The sequence below is a fragment of the Neltuma alba genome, unplaced genomic scaffold, assembly GCF_004799145.2.
Source record: "Neltuma alba isolate B1F8T4 unplaced genomic scaffold, ASM479914v2 tig00004257_pilon, whole genome shotgun sequence".
In the NCBI taxonomy this organism is placed as follows: Eukaryota; Viridiplantae; Streptophyta; class Magnoliopsida; order Fabales; family Fabaceae; genus Neltuma; species Neltuma alba.
Window position 1 is genome coordinate 26,479 of NW_021633624.1, and position 15,231 is coordinate 41,709.

Here is a 15,231-nt window from a genome sequence, read left to right on the forward strand (position 1 = left end):
TTATTTGCATTAACCTAATTAATTTTGATTCAAGTCCAAATTCGAGTGCTCATGACTCAGCCACATGCATGCATGATGTTTCGGCTGCCACCAAATGATAATTAGTGAATTAATTATTAAGTGACGTAGGCCCCATTGCTTAATCATGCCTCAATCACAACTTGACACCTGGTTAGTTTAGATGCCCGTATTATCATTTCTTTACTGCGGAGGGAAACAACTTCATATGTAATTATACCATTCAACAAGTTTCCTATATCCTATAAGGCATTGTGTTGCTGAGATGAGAGAATTACAATCAAGTCTCAAGTAAGAAATTTAATTATCTTGAAGTTTATTAAGAAGTAAAAAGCAAGCAATGATAAGTTTAAAAGCAGGTAATAATAACAAGTTCACGCCGGTCACTTATTATTGGAATTTTTTAGTCATTAAGTTTTTTTTCCTGGCACCTCTTGGTGGTTCTCCCTGTTAAAATTGTTTCCATATAATCCTCTTTTGGTATGTGTCACTGTCACCATTATTCATGCTCTTACACAAGCATCACATTTATAATTTTATGAGGGGAAATTCATATGTAAGTGCCTCCTCAAGTTAATGCTGTAAACATAAATAGCAATATTGTCGGAGTACTAATGACGAGGGCACTGTTAACGAAACAACCGACATCTCTCAATGCCTCGGGGATCCTGCAGTCTTTGATTTTCTTTGATGTATCTGCTTCCCGTTTATTCAGATCCTCATCATTCGAATTAACTTAATCCTAAAATGATTATTTATAATTTTAGAAGCAAAATTCCTTTTGCCTGCTTCTCTCCCGATCTCTCTCATGTTTTTTCTTTTTTATCTGGGATGCCAAACCATGGGAACCAGCCAATATTCTTTTTTCTCTCGGTGTTAAGCACCGACATAAAATTAAAATTTCATCTTTAATGTGATGGCGAAGATAATTAACTGTTTTTAAAAAAATCATAAATTTCTTCCTGAAAATAATTTGTTCATGCTTCATGAAAAATAATCAAACTCTTCCGGTCCTAAATATAAAACCCACTTTAATAACAAATCTTAACAAACTTTAAAATGAAATTGAAGCGTTACCTTCTTTGAAAAGCAGCCTCAAAATCCCAGTACCAATCTCCGTACCAACATCTTTTGGCCAAAAAAAAATCTCCGTACTAACATGCCCTTTAATTAATCCTATGATCATGGTCTTCGTGCAGGTCCTGAACGTTCTCTAGTCCTTGCCCCTGACGTGCCCCAGTGATCAGGCCCATGGGAATGTCGCACTGGGCTTCAGGTTCACATATTTATAATTCCAAGATAACATAATTTAACTTTATGAGTTTTGGTCTAGGCTCTTATAATATCCGGAATTAAGATTTCACTTCCCACTAAAAAAAACTCATATTTAATATCTGATAATGTCTTTAATAAGAGGTATTGTGAGAAAAGACATAGTTTAATTCAGCCTAAAAAGCGTAATTTATTATAGGTTTGTTATTTTCTGATGATGTGATATTATAATTACATAATCTTTTCGTTACAATCCAAGATTGAAGATTCATAATGAATAATATGAGGTCATACACAAATAAAATTAAACATATTTGTAAACAATGCAAGTTATTATAAATTTCACATATTTACGTGGTTCATAAGCATAGCACGAATTGCATTGGTATGAGGCAGAACAATAATTTTATGTTCGGGTAAAAACTGGGACAGTCCGCCCAAAAAAAATTCTCATTCATCATATGTGCAGTTGCGTGGGCGGGAAAAACCGCTGTATCCATATAAACGACATTAACAGGCAATATTATTAAAGCTCTGATATAAATCTACATGACGACATCCCGAAAATTCAGTGTAAAGATAATTAATTTTTGTTGATCATGAGATAAATTTTGAAGTCGTGTTTTAAGGTAGCACTTAGCACGTTATTTTGTTGACGTGAAAGTTAGCACTAGTACGTTATTACTGGTTACTCCCTTTACGTCTACTACTCCTCTAGTCTTATTTAGTTCTATTTATAAGTTATTTTTAATACTCTTCCGGTCCTTATTATAGACCCATTGACTTTTATTTGGTCCTAATTAAGACCCAATCTATTTCTCTCTTATATTTATGCATTTTTTCCAAGATAATCCTTCTAATAATGATAGTTTTAGCCAATATACTTAATTAGCAAGATATTTTAGAAATAACAACACTTATTTATTATAAATAACCAACTTAACTTGCTTCCTTAATCTCCTCAAATAAGTCAATTGGGTCTTATAATAGGACCGACGAGTATGTTTTTACAGACAAAAAAAACTTTATTAAGGATGCTTCCCTGATGAGAATAGTTTTTTTCAAAAGATAAATACAATGAGAGTAGGTAATTATTTCTTGTATTAAAAAAATTATTTAATTTTGAGAGAATTATAATGAAATCTTAAAAAAATAATTATTAAAAAGTCACAATAACTTATAATTATTTTTATTTTTTAGATCTCATTGTAATTATTCTTTTATTTTTGTACAGAAAAAAATAAGAAAAGAATCCTAATTTTGAAGAAATTTACTTCGTCTTCTTTTTTTTCTTTTTTTTTCCAAACAGAGAGGATTGTCGATTACCCGCTGCTTCCCTGCTTCCCGCTAGCCCTAGCTTTCAGCAATCTTGGCTCCACCTGCAAAGTGAGTCATCGCAAAGGGGAGAGGAAGAAACATGGCCGGCCAAGATAATGTCAAGCATCTCGAAGACTGCTCCGTTGCCAAGTAACTTCATCCTTTCTTCTTTTTTGTTATTTTGATTTTTTTCAAACTACCTATTCAATCATCTCTGCTCCCTGGTTCCGAAATTTCTAACTTGATATACTCGTCTTAATCGATTACCTTTGTAGAGGTGATGGTTCACAGAATTAGATTTAACCGGCTGAGAATGGCCAGTTCCTTACGGGGGTAAAGGGATAACAACTTGCTGTAGCACCAGGGACGGGGAAAATACTGGGCTCAGATATGAGAATAGGTCCTCATTTCGCGTCTTAAAATGGGTAGATTATTCGATGAACAGGTCAAACTGGTCTAATGACAGGCTATGATGTGAATCTAGTTTTATTAATGGTATATGCCGGTAGATGATCCATTCCCTTGAAGTCTTCAATCGTGGTTGTTAATGAGCAGCTGTTTTCTTTGTTCCTTGGATGATTGAAAATGTCATATATTGCTTGTTTGAAGTGTGGTTTGTGTTTTTGGAATCTTAAGCCGACAAGATGCATCTATTACTGGTTCACTACCTTTTCATTAATCAGTTGCTAGATACTGCATAAGATTAGCCATGGCTCATTACTGAGCTTCGATTATATAATAATTTTATTTCACTCAGACGAGGGATCCTTCATTTCGTGAAATCCCTACATATTTTGAAATTTCACTTTATAAAATGCCGGCCATATAATATAATAGCTTCAAGCACAAAACACAATGCTTGTAGTCAGCAGTAATCCTCTACTGCGGAATGGCATGTCCTAAGTACTACGACCATCCTCAAACTGTTGGATGGACTATTTAGGTGCTCATGTGAGCATTGAAGAAGGATTCGAGACATTCTTCAACAGCACTTTCATCTTCTTATTTTCTTAACTCTCACCTTCTTTCCGTGCTCTTTGTCTTAAGATTATGTAGTTTTTCCATGAGTATTTACAAAATGTGGTGAACTGGTGATGAATTAGAGTGAGGTTGGTGCCTCTTTTGAATAACTGTCATCACTCAGTATATATATATGTTCATCTATAAACACCTCTTGCGAAAGTTGTAATTGGACAAAAGAGATTGAAAGAGAGCCTATAAATAACCGGGAGTTAAAGGAACCAGCAAGTTACAAAATCCAAAACCATGACAGAACTTTGGAATCAACCACGGGGGTGATGTGTCTGTTCAAAATTCTTCTGCCGCTGGGCTATTCTGATACTTGCATTCTTTGCATTGCAGTGCACTAGGCACTTGGGTGTTCTCAGTAGCAGGAGCATTGCTGGCAATACCAGTGGGAATAAAGCGCAAGTCTCTGGCACCGCTTGTATTCTTTGGAACGACTGGCACTATGCTGGATATCATTATGGGAGTTAGTCAATGCGAAAGGGAACATGCAGAGCGCCAAATGAAGCTACTTGAAGAAGCTCAAGCCGCTGCAAATGACACGCCAACTGAATCCCATTCGTGATACCCCCTGTATTTACTATTGTCACCTTATGCTGGCAGATGGCTGTAACAAACAAACAAGTACATTTTTTGTGCTGGTGAATAAGAAAGAAAGGATTTCTTTGTTAGTTGATTCATGTCCCCATCCGCTTATAAGTCGCTGGACATCTCTATATTTTTCTTTCTGACAGGTAGGGATTTTTTAACGGCAAACATGAAGGAGAGGCCGACCTCACTAAAAATCTCAATAATCACGAACAAGAGAGGCCATTGATCTGTAATCCTCTCGTATGCCCATATTTATATTAGTTTAGTATAAAGGCGTCTTCATATTTAACCTTTACAAGGTTATATTCTTAAGCTGATAAAGCCGTATATGGAGACGGAGATTTTAATTGATATACAAATTTTTGCCTCGCGGGCCATTTTAAGCGAACTTTTCAAGAAATTGCAAATTGAATAGAAGTAGGAATTTGAATCAGCAAAAGTTGATAGATGGTATCACATACTTCTGTAGCAGGGCAACAATGCAGAAACCATTTCGAACTTCCCATTTTCTGTAGCTAAAGTGGAATCAACGGTAATCTCAAATTTCAGGGGACTGTTCTTTCCTTGTTGCAGCAGTAGCTTCAGAAAAATTAACCAGATCTGATAAGAGTTGAAGCCTGCAGCATGACGTTGCTTTCCCTCCAATTGCAAACTATTATCGGCACTTGAGGGACAGGAACTGAACAGTCCTTTCGCAGAACCATTCAGGCTATTTTTGAATCTGGAAGTAGAATCTTCAGCCTTATCTTCACGGCTTAGTTCAGGACTTTTATTTAGCTTTTGCTGTCTGTAACTTGAATATACTTTTTCAGCCTTGTTGTTCCCAAACAAGATTTCCGCAGCTCTGTTCTTGACGAGAATCGGCATGTAGTCTGATTCATCCCACAAATATAGCTGCCGAAAAGCGCACCTATTAGTACTAGATAAGCTTATATGACTAACGAGGAAAATAACGAAAAAAATTTACAACCAGATATATAACATTGACTGGTTTCGTGACTACGAAACATATGAGATAAGCAAATAAGAATATAGTTGAGTATCCGAATTTTTAAGAGCTTGCAAGACGGAGAAAATTGGTTTGGCTAACAGATTACTTTATTTGATTTGTTTTTAAAATAATAGAGTACAGGCATGTGAAACCCTCAATGACAAGAAGAAGCTTCTTTATTAGCAACAAATCCTAAGTGCTATCTCAGTGGTGACAATTATACCAAGAAGGAATATGAATAAATTGTTACCATGAAAGGCCTATATATCAAACATACTGTATGAAGGCCACTTGAGCTTTTCGAACAAATCAGTGGAATAACATTCTGATCATATCTGAAAAAAGTAAAGGATCATCATAATCATGTTGGTAGCCACCGCAACAGGACTAAAGGTTTTATGTTCTGAATTCATACTTTGTCCCCATGGGTGAACCACAAAGCTGACAGCCAGTGCATATGAGATCTTCCACTAAGTTATTATCCCCAGTTTTATAAACTCTCCTGCTAAGGAAAATCTTCTCTTTCTCAGTATCACCAAGATCCATTGTGCTCGCTTGTAGAAAAATTTCACCAATAAATGCACTGACTATAGCTTTGCAAGACGATGTCAGTTGAGATAGTTCTGAAAGTGAAAAACAGTCTGTAGGAATTCGCTCTTCTACCACTTTCCAGTTTTTGGGCAGATGCCCTGTTTGCTGAGCAGATCATAATTACTATTATTCAGAACATAAAAAATCAAGGCAGCATGAAATGAAGCACATTGACAAAAGTAGCGTTAGTAAATGAATATTGCCTATACAGGACTCCCTAACAAGTAACCAGGATAATCAGCATAAGAAGAGTTAAGTAAACAGGAAAAAGTAAAACTAAAAAGTAATCAGGACAATACTTGATAAGAGTTTGTGCTGCATATGTTAGGTCTAGACTGCTGCACCCACTTTATGACCTTCCTAAGTTTGTCCTTGCTGTTTATCCCAACGCGACAGCCTGCCACCAATTCTTCTATATCTGCACTGGAAAACATTATATTGCATTCCTCTTGTTTTTTTCTCCATTAAGAAAATTCTAAATAAATAAAAATGTATTGCAAACTCAAACTTATTACTCATCTGATGCTAAATATAATATTCATTTTGTGGTGTAAATTACACCACAAAATGGGTTTTATATTTAAGACGAAGGAGCATAATCCTATTGAACAGGGCAAATCAAGTTACATAACTTGAGTCTATTAAGCATGAAATTAAGTCATACACAAGCACTTGCAAACCGCAGCAAAACCTAATGACTAGCACAAATGGATAAAACGCAGCAATACATTAAGTAATTAACTTTCTATCAGTCATTCATCTAGGTCATTCCAAGCTGACAAGAAGCCGACAAGAGAACAAGAACATACCCTTTGAAATAAGTAACTCGTAAGGGTGGATCAAACAAAGTAGTGACGACCACTGAACAGTTCTGGCCTCAACAATATCTCCAAATTTTACTATCTTCACATCTACCATATGCCAAAAATAAAATTATGATTGATTACAAAAATCGACTATCTATATCTATATAATAGTTTTTTTTTTCTTTTCAAATTTTCAGTTAAGGACCAAATATGGCTTAAAAAAAGAAAGTAATAGAACGGAATAGAATAAGCAGAGAGATTCCCATGAAGAGCACAAGCTTCGTCTTACTTCTATCTGAATACATCACTGAAATGAAATTTTTATCTGGATTTACATGGTCAGAAGGTTTCTTCGGCAACCTAGACGGATGGAAACAAAGATGTATTTAAAATTTTATAAATCAACACAGCAGAATTAAGTTATGTGGCACTGCCAAGTGATTGAACATGAGATTGTATTTTTGAGATAAGCATCAATAGCCATCATTAATAGCACACTTTGGTTTTCAAGTGAGACTGTAAAATAAATTAACGCAATGGGATCCCTGAATTCGAAACACAGATGGTCAGATGGATAATAAATCTTACTTTGTAATAGTATAACATCTCCCACTGATATCATGGATTCCATACTCTTCTGCCAAACAGACACTACAAAATACGGCCTCGTATCATCCCCGACTTGAATGTCTGTCCTGATCCGGTATCGTCCTTTGGAAGACTTACACTGCAAATGAGAACGAACCGTAAGCCATATCCCAATCCTGGACATTGCACAACTAGGGAAGACATGATATAGAGAAGTTGAAAACCTGAAGCGGAGTGGAGTGATGAACGAAGAGGAGAAGCTGAACGAAATCGCCGATGTGAGAAGATGCCCTCGAGAGATCTATAAGGGGACCGTACCATCCCAACGCTGAAGCCATCTTCAGCTTGAGCCCCACGCCCCTTATGAAATGGAAATTGCTTTGAACTCCTAGCGGTGGCGAGAATACTTTTTGGCGCGAAAGCACTCGGCCGGTTCAATCATGGACCGCATTTGGCCGCGATGGTCATATATCGGCTGCGAAACTCCTTTTCGGCTCAGGGAGGCTTCAGTCTATCGCTGGAATCTAATTAGTAATATTTTCCCGCTGCCTAATATAGAACTAATTATTATAAGATTTATTTTTTATATTTATTAATTTTTTTTTTAAATTATCTTTATAGATACTCTCTTAACCATAATCAAGTAGAAGAGGGAGAAGGGTATTAAAAAAGACGATTATGGTGTTTTAAGAAAAATATATCACATTTCTTATAATTAACTAACTTACTTAACTTTTTTAATCTAATCAAATTAATTAAATGAGTCTTATATTAAGGACTGGATAAGTAGTTACTTAATAAAACTACTTCGTTCGAGGGAGTTAGTCTGGGCCTCTCATTTTTCTTCTTTTTATGCTAGTGTGTCATTCACTTGTTCTTCTTTTAAACTAATTTGAATAATCTGATACTAGTGTTCGTATTCAGTTCTTGGATGTGAAATAAGGGGGGTTGAAGTTTTTTGCCCCAGAATAGTATCTAAGATTTTAAAATATTTGTCAGGAATACTCAGTATTCCAAGATAATTTTTAGTAGATTCAACGTTTGTTTAAAATATTTTTTCAATAATGCACAGTATTCTCATTCCATTTCATTCGTGTTAAATGTTCCTATTTTACAACGGCGGGAGCGGGAAGAAAGAGCACGAACAAGCGTATATTTGGGCCAAGATAATCCTCTCGGGTTTAAGATTGGGCCGACATGAGGCCCAATACTGGCCGAAATTACTCATGAATAGACATGAATAGGCCCACTAATATATTGACTAGCACTTGAAACTGTCGATAATAACCTAAATTTTACTGGCGGGAGTTGAGTCTAACGGAATGGATTAGGTCCTCATAACGTGGAGAACTAAAGTTCTAATCCCCCTGAGAAAAGTGCTCACGTTTAGTGCTCAACAGTGCCTTGAATAAGATTATCTTTAATAGAAGGATACCTATAGTTCAACAAAAATAATAACCTAAATTTTTTTATACCAAAAAAAAAACTTAAATTTGTCTTTTAAGCGGTCAATAACAAATGAGTTTGGTGGGGGTAGCTTGTACTCAGGTGAGGGAGAGGGCGTGTTTGAGGTAAAAACAAACAAATTAACTGACAATAATAACTTTTTTTAAAAATGATTTTATCAATGTTTAATTTTTTTAATTAGAATATAAATATCTTCCCATTGGAGGCACTCCTCCTTTTCCAATTAATGTAACCACTTTTTTTTTGTGGTAACAGGGAGGCCCAAGGCCCAAAAGGTATCCACTTTTGTTTTGTTTATTCACTGCACATGGGTCAGGGTCAAATTAGTTACCCGGTCGTCTCTCTACTCATGAGGATTTAAAAGACTCTCATCATCCTCTCGTTTCCACTCATCCCATTGACGTCACTGACATTTAAGAGTCAGCCTTTGCATGCGCTGCACTACAAATGTAGTAGTATTTTGACTTCAAAAATAAAAAATAAAAATTAATATAATTTTCGGTTTCTTAAATTTATCTCAGTTTGATTTTGGTCTCTCAAATTTTATACCATAGATTTTGATTCCTTTAGAGACAAAATGGTCCAAATTTTTATATAGAAACTGATGTTTTAAATAAAAAGAAATTTGATAGACCAAAACCTATATTTTGAAATTTAAAGAACCAAAACTAATATGAAAATAAAATTGAATGATCAAAGTTTGTATTAACCCAAATAAAAACAACCTCAATATCAAATGAACTGTGAGTATTTATGTTGACACTGAGTCAAAACTGCCCGGCGTTCGCCATATAATAAATAAACAACTAATTCATCGATATTAAAAAAACCAATTATAAATATTAAAAAAAATATTAGTTAAATTGGTTGTTTATAAGAAACGTATATTGATTTTAATGAAAATTATGCTAACATGTGCGATCAATATTTAATAGGAACGTTTTAGCAAAGCAATTATAAATTTAATAGACAAATTATGGCGAGGCCTTATATCTATGATTTAAGAAATTTTTTTGCCTGACTATTTAAACTTGGTATTTTAGACAATAATAGTTAACAATACAATAAGTTATGCAAGCAGTACCATTTCTGCTCCTTAATATTAAAAATAGTTTAATTTTTAATTTGATCATAAAATAAATTTTAATTTATTTTTAAAAGTAATTCCCCTAATAGTTGAACATGTTAAAAGTTCTATCAAATTGTAGTTTTAATTAATACACATTACTAGTAAGGTTATTTTAGAAAATACAATATTTATTTATTACAAAGAACTAGTTTAACTAATTTTTTAATTTTCTTAAATTAGCTCACTAGGTCTTATTATATTAAGCACCGGCAATACTATCTGATGTCCTTAATATAAAAGCTTGTTTGATTTTTATTTTGGCCCTAAATATAAGATCCTAATCTACTTGATTTCTCATATTTATCTTTTTTTTCAAGACTGTTATCGTAATAATAATAATTCTAATCAATACATTTAATTAGTAAGGATATTTTGAAAAAAACAATATTTATTTATTACAAATAACTAACTTAACTAATTTTTTAACTTACTCAAATTAGTAAACAGACTCTCATATTATGTATCAGAAATAACATTACACAATAAATTAATAGTCTAATAAATTGGGGGCGAAAGTTCCTCCGTGGGATGATAACAGTGGATATAAAAATCAGTTTTCAGTTTTCTCATTGACTATAAAATAATATTAGTCAGTCAATTAATTTTAGCCTGGCAGCCCAGTTCGACTTTTTTTTTGTTTTGCCCATGAGCAGCCCAGTTCGACTTGGGGCATTAAATATTACAACTTTCCTCGTCACAACTTTACGCTGGCCGTTAACTATTATTTTGACGTCAGCCTCATCTGGATTTCAGTCCTTAATTTGTATTTTATTATATAATTTGTTTGACATACATGTTAAAATAATGAAAATGAATGTTTAGAATCCAGAAATAGTAGTATAAGATCAATGCCTCACAAACTATTTAAAGCTAAATGACGTGTGAAGGTGAGGAATCTAATCCTATATTCTGACTCGATCTTGAATAGTTGCATTTATGAATATTCAATTTTTATAAAATAGCATAAATTGAATAACTAGTCCTCTTCTGTTCTCCATGGTCATGTCCAGCTGGGGAATATGGGTCGAAACCTTTTTTGTGTTTTTTTAACGCTAGTCCTCTTCATATACGAGTAAATGAATAGTTGAAGTTACTTGCACCAAAAAACAATTAGGATGCAATAAATGAATTGGGCCTGTAGGTTGGGCCCATTATGTAGCCAGCCTACGTGGATGGGGGTGGTCACATCTCCCAACTCTGCAGAAGAGATTCCAAACTGCGTCGTGCAATAATAAAATGGTCCCAACTCCATGGTTTCATTTTTTTTTTTTCGTGGAACTATATTCAATTTCATTGAGGCTGGCAGCAGATTAATGTTATATATTTAGGAACGAGCTGTAAATCACGCTAGATATTCAAACTGAATTGTGTCGATCTGAATATTAAAATCGCATTTGTTACTATCAATTCATATTTAATAGCACATTCAAGTATACGTCCGCTTAATACATCAAAGTATCAAACATCGGCTGCTTGACCCGGGGGGGGGGGGGAATTCAATTACTCACCCACGAGGCTATGGCTTATTAGTCAGCGCGGTGGATTTATCCAACAATTTTTAGACTCCCCGAAATTATTACTATCTCCAATTTTTAATATAAAATCTATTTAATTTGTATTTGGTTCTAATTATAAGATCTCAATCCATTTGTCTCTTATATTATATATTTTTTCTAAAGTAGTCATTCTAGTAATAGTAGTTATAGCTAATACACTTGATTAGCAGGGATATTTTAGGGAAAGACAACATCTATTTATTACAAATAACTAATTTAACTTATTTCCTTAATCTCCTCAAATTAGTCAACTAGCTCTTATAATTAGGACCAGAGGTATTAATAGCTTCTATTGTACATCTTTGATCCTAAATATAAGACATATTTATAATATAATTTACATTACAAAATGGGTTTTTATAATTAGGATTGGAAAAATATTAATTTTTGTGTGTGAAGGATTTATTTTAAAAAATAAATTAGCATACTTTATTATTTTTTTGAAAGATTGACGACTAATTCAATTTGAACCAGCTATAAACATGTCGTTAGTTGAGATTTTTGGCAGTTGAAATATTGGTTTTTTCATCATTAACTCCCCCCCCCCCAACACACACACACATTTTATTCATGCGAAGGCAGATTGTAAACATATATTTTTTTGAATTATTCTATTATATTATTCAGAGTCATTTATATGAGCTTACTCATTTAACAACTACTAAGGGATACTCTTCCCATTAGTGAGAGAACCTGTTTAATTAGTATCTTCCTTATGTGTGTGCGCATGCGCCCCGCTGAAAAGCAACACAAATATGGTGTTTTTTAACGCTAATTAGATTTTATTTTATTTTTTTATTGAATTAGAATCTTGTTGCATAGTCATAATCAGATGAAGTCACGTACGAATTTTAAGGCTTGATGTATATGAAAATTATCCCGCTCAAAGCATGAAAATAATGTGCACACTGCAAGCTGTAATATTTATTTATTTTTAATTATTGTGATTATATTCAAACAAGGTTGACATGAATGAATCTGAGAAAACTTGGTCTGTAGATTAATTTCAAATTAATAAGTTTGACTCCAAATATTAAAAAAGTCAATAATTAATATATTAAAAACTATTTAAAAGCCAAAAGATTGGAATTTTCCCCCACTTTTACAGGAAGTCTTAAATTCTAATTAAGAAGTTTTATTATTTGACTCTTATAGATGGGAAGCATGATCCGGTCCTCAATATAAGAGATAGTTGACTAATTTAAGCATGTTAATAAAACTAGTTAAGCTAGTTGTTTATAATAAATAAGTATTATTTTTTATTAAAATATCCTTACTAATCAAGTATATTAATTGGAACTATCATTATTACAATAATTATTTAAAAAAAATATATAAAAGATAAAATAAATTCAGGTCTTACATTTAAGATAAATAAAAATTTAAATAAACTCTTTTCCTAAAGTGCGAGAAAGTAGTTTATCTGGAAGCTTTCTAGAGCCTATTTCCCCACGCCGCTATGCCACTTATCCAGATTTTGACAATCACAGTTGCAGTGAATGCCGCCTCTAAATTTAGGACGATGATAGGCTGTATGACCTTTTGAGGAGGGAATTTTCAATTTTCATTTCAAACATAAATAAATATATATACTTGCCTTCTGTAAAAGTTATTACTTCCGGTCCTAATTAAACTCCTCGGTTATAGTTTATAAATAATATATCGTAAATATTTATATTAGCAGCCAAAAAAACAGATCAACTGTGGAATTATTCTCTGCACGTAATCTGACCCGGTCAAGATATATATTATATTTTATATTAGCCCATTTTTGCAAAATACATTATTAAATATGCATATGTGTATAATTCAAGAAACTATTGTCATTAATACTTGTAACCCATTGAAAATAACAATAACAGATTAGCATAGCATATATACAAACTATAAAAAAAAATTAACTACACAAATATTTTCCTAAAATTAGAGAGTGGATCAAATTGAAAAAACACAGCTTTTTAAAAACAAATCATTTTTAGAAATAATTACCAAGGTTAAATTATTTAAAAAATTGCAATTCGTGGCCTAAAAACAAACAAATACAAATAAACATTCTTAGAAACTGAGAAATGCATCTAAAGAAAACCAAAGATGCGAATAAATAAGTAGTGAATACGTAACAAATATAGGAGGCGAGGAAGCTGGTGAAGGGCACGTGGGGGGAGCAATAGGGGTCGTTCTTGCGGCATGAAGCCAACTCAATTTGTCTATAAATTCCGACGGACGCCACGCCTCGCTCTCACACACACACAATTCGTCCCTGCATTCCAAAGCCCACCTACCTGCCTTGTTCCTCCTGAATATCCATGGAGGTAGTAAGAGTGCAGAACGTGGCCTCTTGTCTCAAGAAAATATCCCGTCCGAGTTCACCTGGTCGGAGACGGAGCAACCCGGCCTCACCACCCTTCACGGGGTTCACCTGCAGGTTCCGACCATCGATTTCAGCAACCCCAATGAGGAAGAGCTGGTGTCTCAGATTGTGGATGCCAGTAGCCGTTGGGGTATGTACCAGATCGTGAACCATGGGATTCCTCAGGAGGTTATAGCCAATCTGCAGGCGGTGGGCAAGGCTTTCTTCGAGCTTCCTCAACAAGAGAAAAAGAACTCATTTCTAAGGTTCCTGGCTCCGTCGAAGGTTACGGCACTTCGCTTCAGAAGGAGATTGACGACAAGAAAGGTTGGGTTGATCATCTGTTTCACAAAGTCTGGCCTCCTTCCGCCATTAACTATCGCTTCTGGCCCAAGAATCTCCTTCATACAGGTTTGTCTTCTTCCATTTTCTTCACATTCTATTCGTAACCTACAAATTAATATCAATCACGCCAGTTTTATTTTTCTTCGACATCGTACGTCCACACTTCAAGTTCATAATAACACATTACACATTTTCCCCTTTAATTACATTTCAGATATATATGTAGATGGAAATATTCTCGATCCTAGGTTAATTGAAGGGATTTAATAAATTGATTAAAGAGGCAGCCGGCTTGACGGCTTCAATCTTTTTGCACGCCTGACTTGCAATATCTAATTTGATTCCTGATCAATTAATTGAAGAGATCCAAACATTGGTGAAGGACCATGTCATCAAATGAGGAGAAAGTTAATACTAGTTTATAGTGCCGCCCATTCCCACCACTACATAATAGAGTTTATTTATATACATAAATATATATACTACTATTTAAAGTTATTGAGGATTTATAAGTTATCTTGAAAGAGACCCACTCCGGGTCATACCTTGCGGCAAAGTCACGTGGACGCTGGAGGGTCATGGGATTGTTGATGAAAACCGGTAGAGGGATCAACTAGAAGCAACTATGCCTCTCTCATAAATAACATCATCCTTTCGGAAAAGTTCTCTCTAGCTCAGAATCAACGGGATTGACGAGGACGAATTAAATTATAACCTAACGCTACGTATCGACGTTTTAAGCTGCAAAAATAGAGGCCTGCTTGGTGGTGGGCTCTTCTTGTACGTAGAAGTCATACTGTTATAAGATATATACAAGTCATTAATATTAATTCAAGGATGGGATTAAATTATTAGAAAAACAAGATATGATAAATATACAGCACTGGTCGTACAGAATGGTTAGTGAGGAGTGGGAAAATGAAATGGGCAGGGAGGCGAACGAGGAATACGTGAAGAAGCTGCATGGGGTGGTGGAGAAGCTGTTCAAGAGTCTGACAAAAGGGTTAGGGCTGCAAGGGAACGAGATGTGGGAAGCGGCCGGCGGCGACAAATTGGAATACCTTCTGAAAATCAATTACTATCCTCCGTGCCCCCGCCCTGAGCTGGCGCTTGGGGTCCCACCTCACACCGACATGTCCACCTTCACCATCCTTGTCCCCAACGAAGTCCAAGGCCTTCAAGCC

General features: G+C 34.6%; 2 protein-coding genes and 1 pseudogene across 2 annotated transcripts; 2 read left to right on the forward strand and 1 right to left on the reverse strand.

Moving 5' to 3' along the window:
* The first annotated feature begins 2,633 nt into the window (after window positions 1-2,633).
* Window positions 2,634-4,309, forward strand: LOC114744080 (uncharacterized). Its single transcript, XM_028932264.1, has 2 exons — window positions 2,634-2,757; window positions 3,970-4,309. Exons 1-2 carry the CDS (start codon window positions 2,708-2,710, stop codon window positions 4,196-4,198), a joined length of 279 nt encoding a protein of 92 aa, XP_028788097.1. The 5' UTR covers window positions 2,634-2,707; the 3' UTR covers window positions 4,199-4,309.
* A 368-nt stretch (window positions 4,310-4,677) lies between these two features.
* LOC114744085 (uncharacterized) lies at window positions 4,678-7,595 on the reverse strand. The gene is made up of 7 exons (XM_028932268.1): window positions 7,425-7,595; window positions 7,201-7,339; window positions 6,616-6,717; window positions 6,106-6,224; window positions 5,631-5,911; window positions 5,466-5,550; window positions 4,678-5,118 (listed from the first exon to the last, which is right to left on the reverse strand). The coding sequence occupies exons 1-7, from the start codon at window positions 7,536-7,538 to the stop codon at window positions 4,678-4,680; spliced, it is 1,281 nt and encodes a 426-aa protein (XP_028788101.1). The 5' UTR covers window positions 7,539-7,595.
* Window positions 7,596-13,595: 6,000 nt separating this feature from the next.
* On the forward strand, window positions 13,596-15,228 carry LOC114744086 (flavonol synthase/flavanone 3-hydroxylase-like; annotated as a pseudogene).
* Window positions 15,229-15,231: the final 3 nt, after the last annotated feature.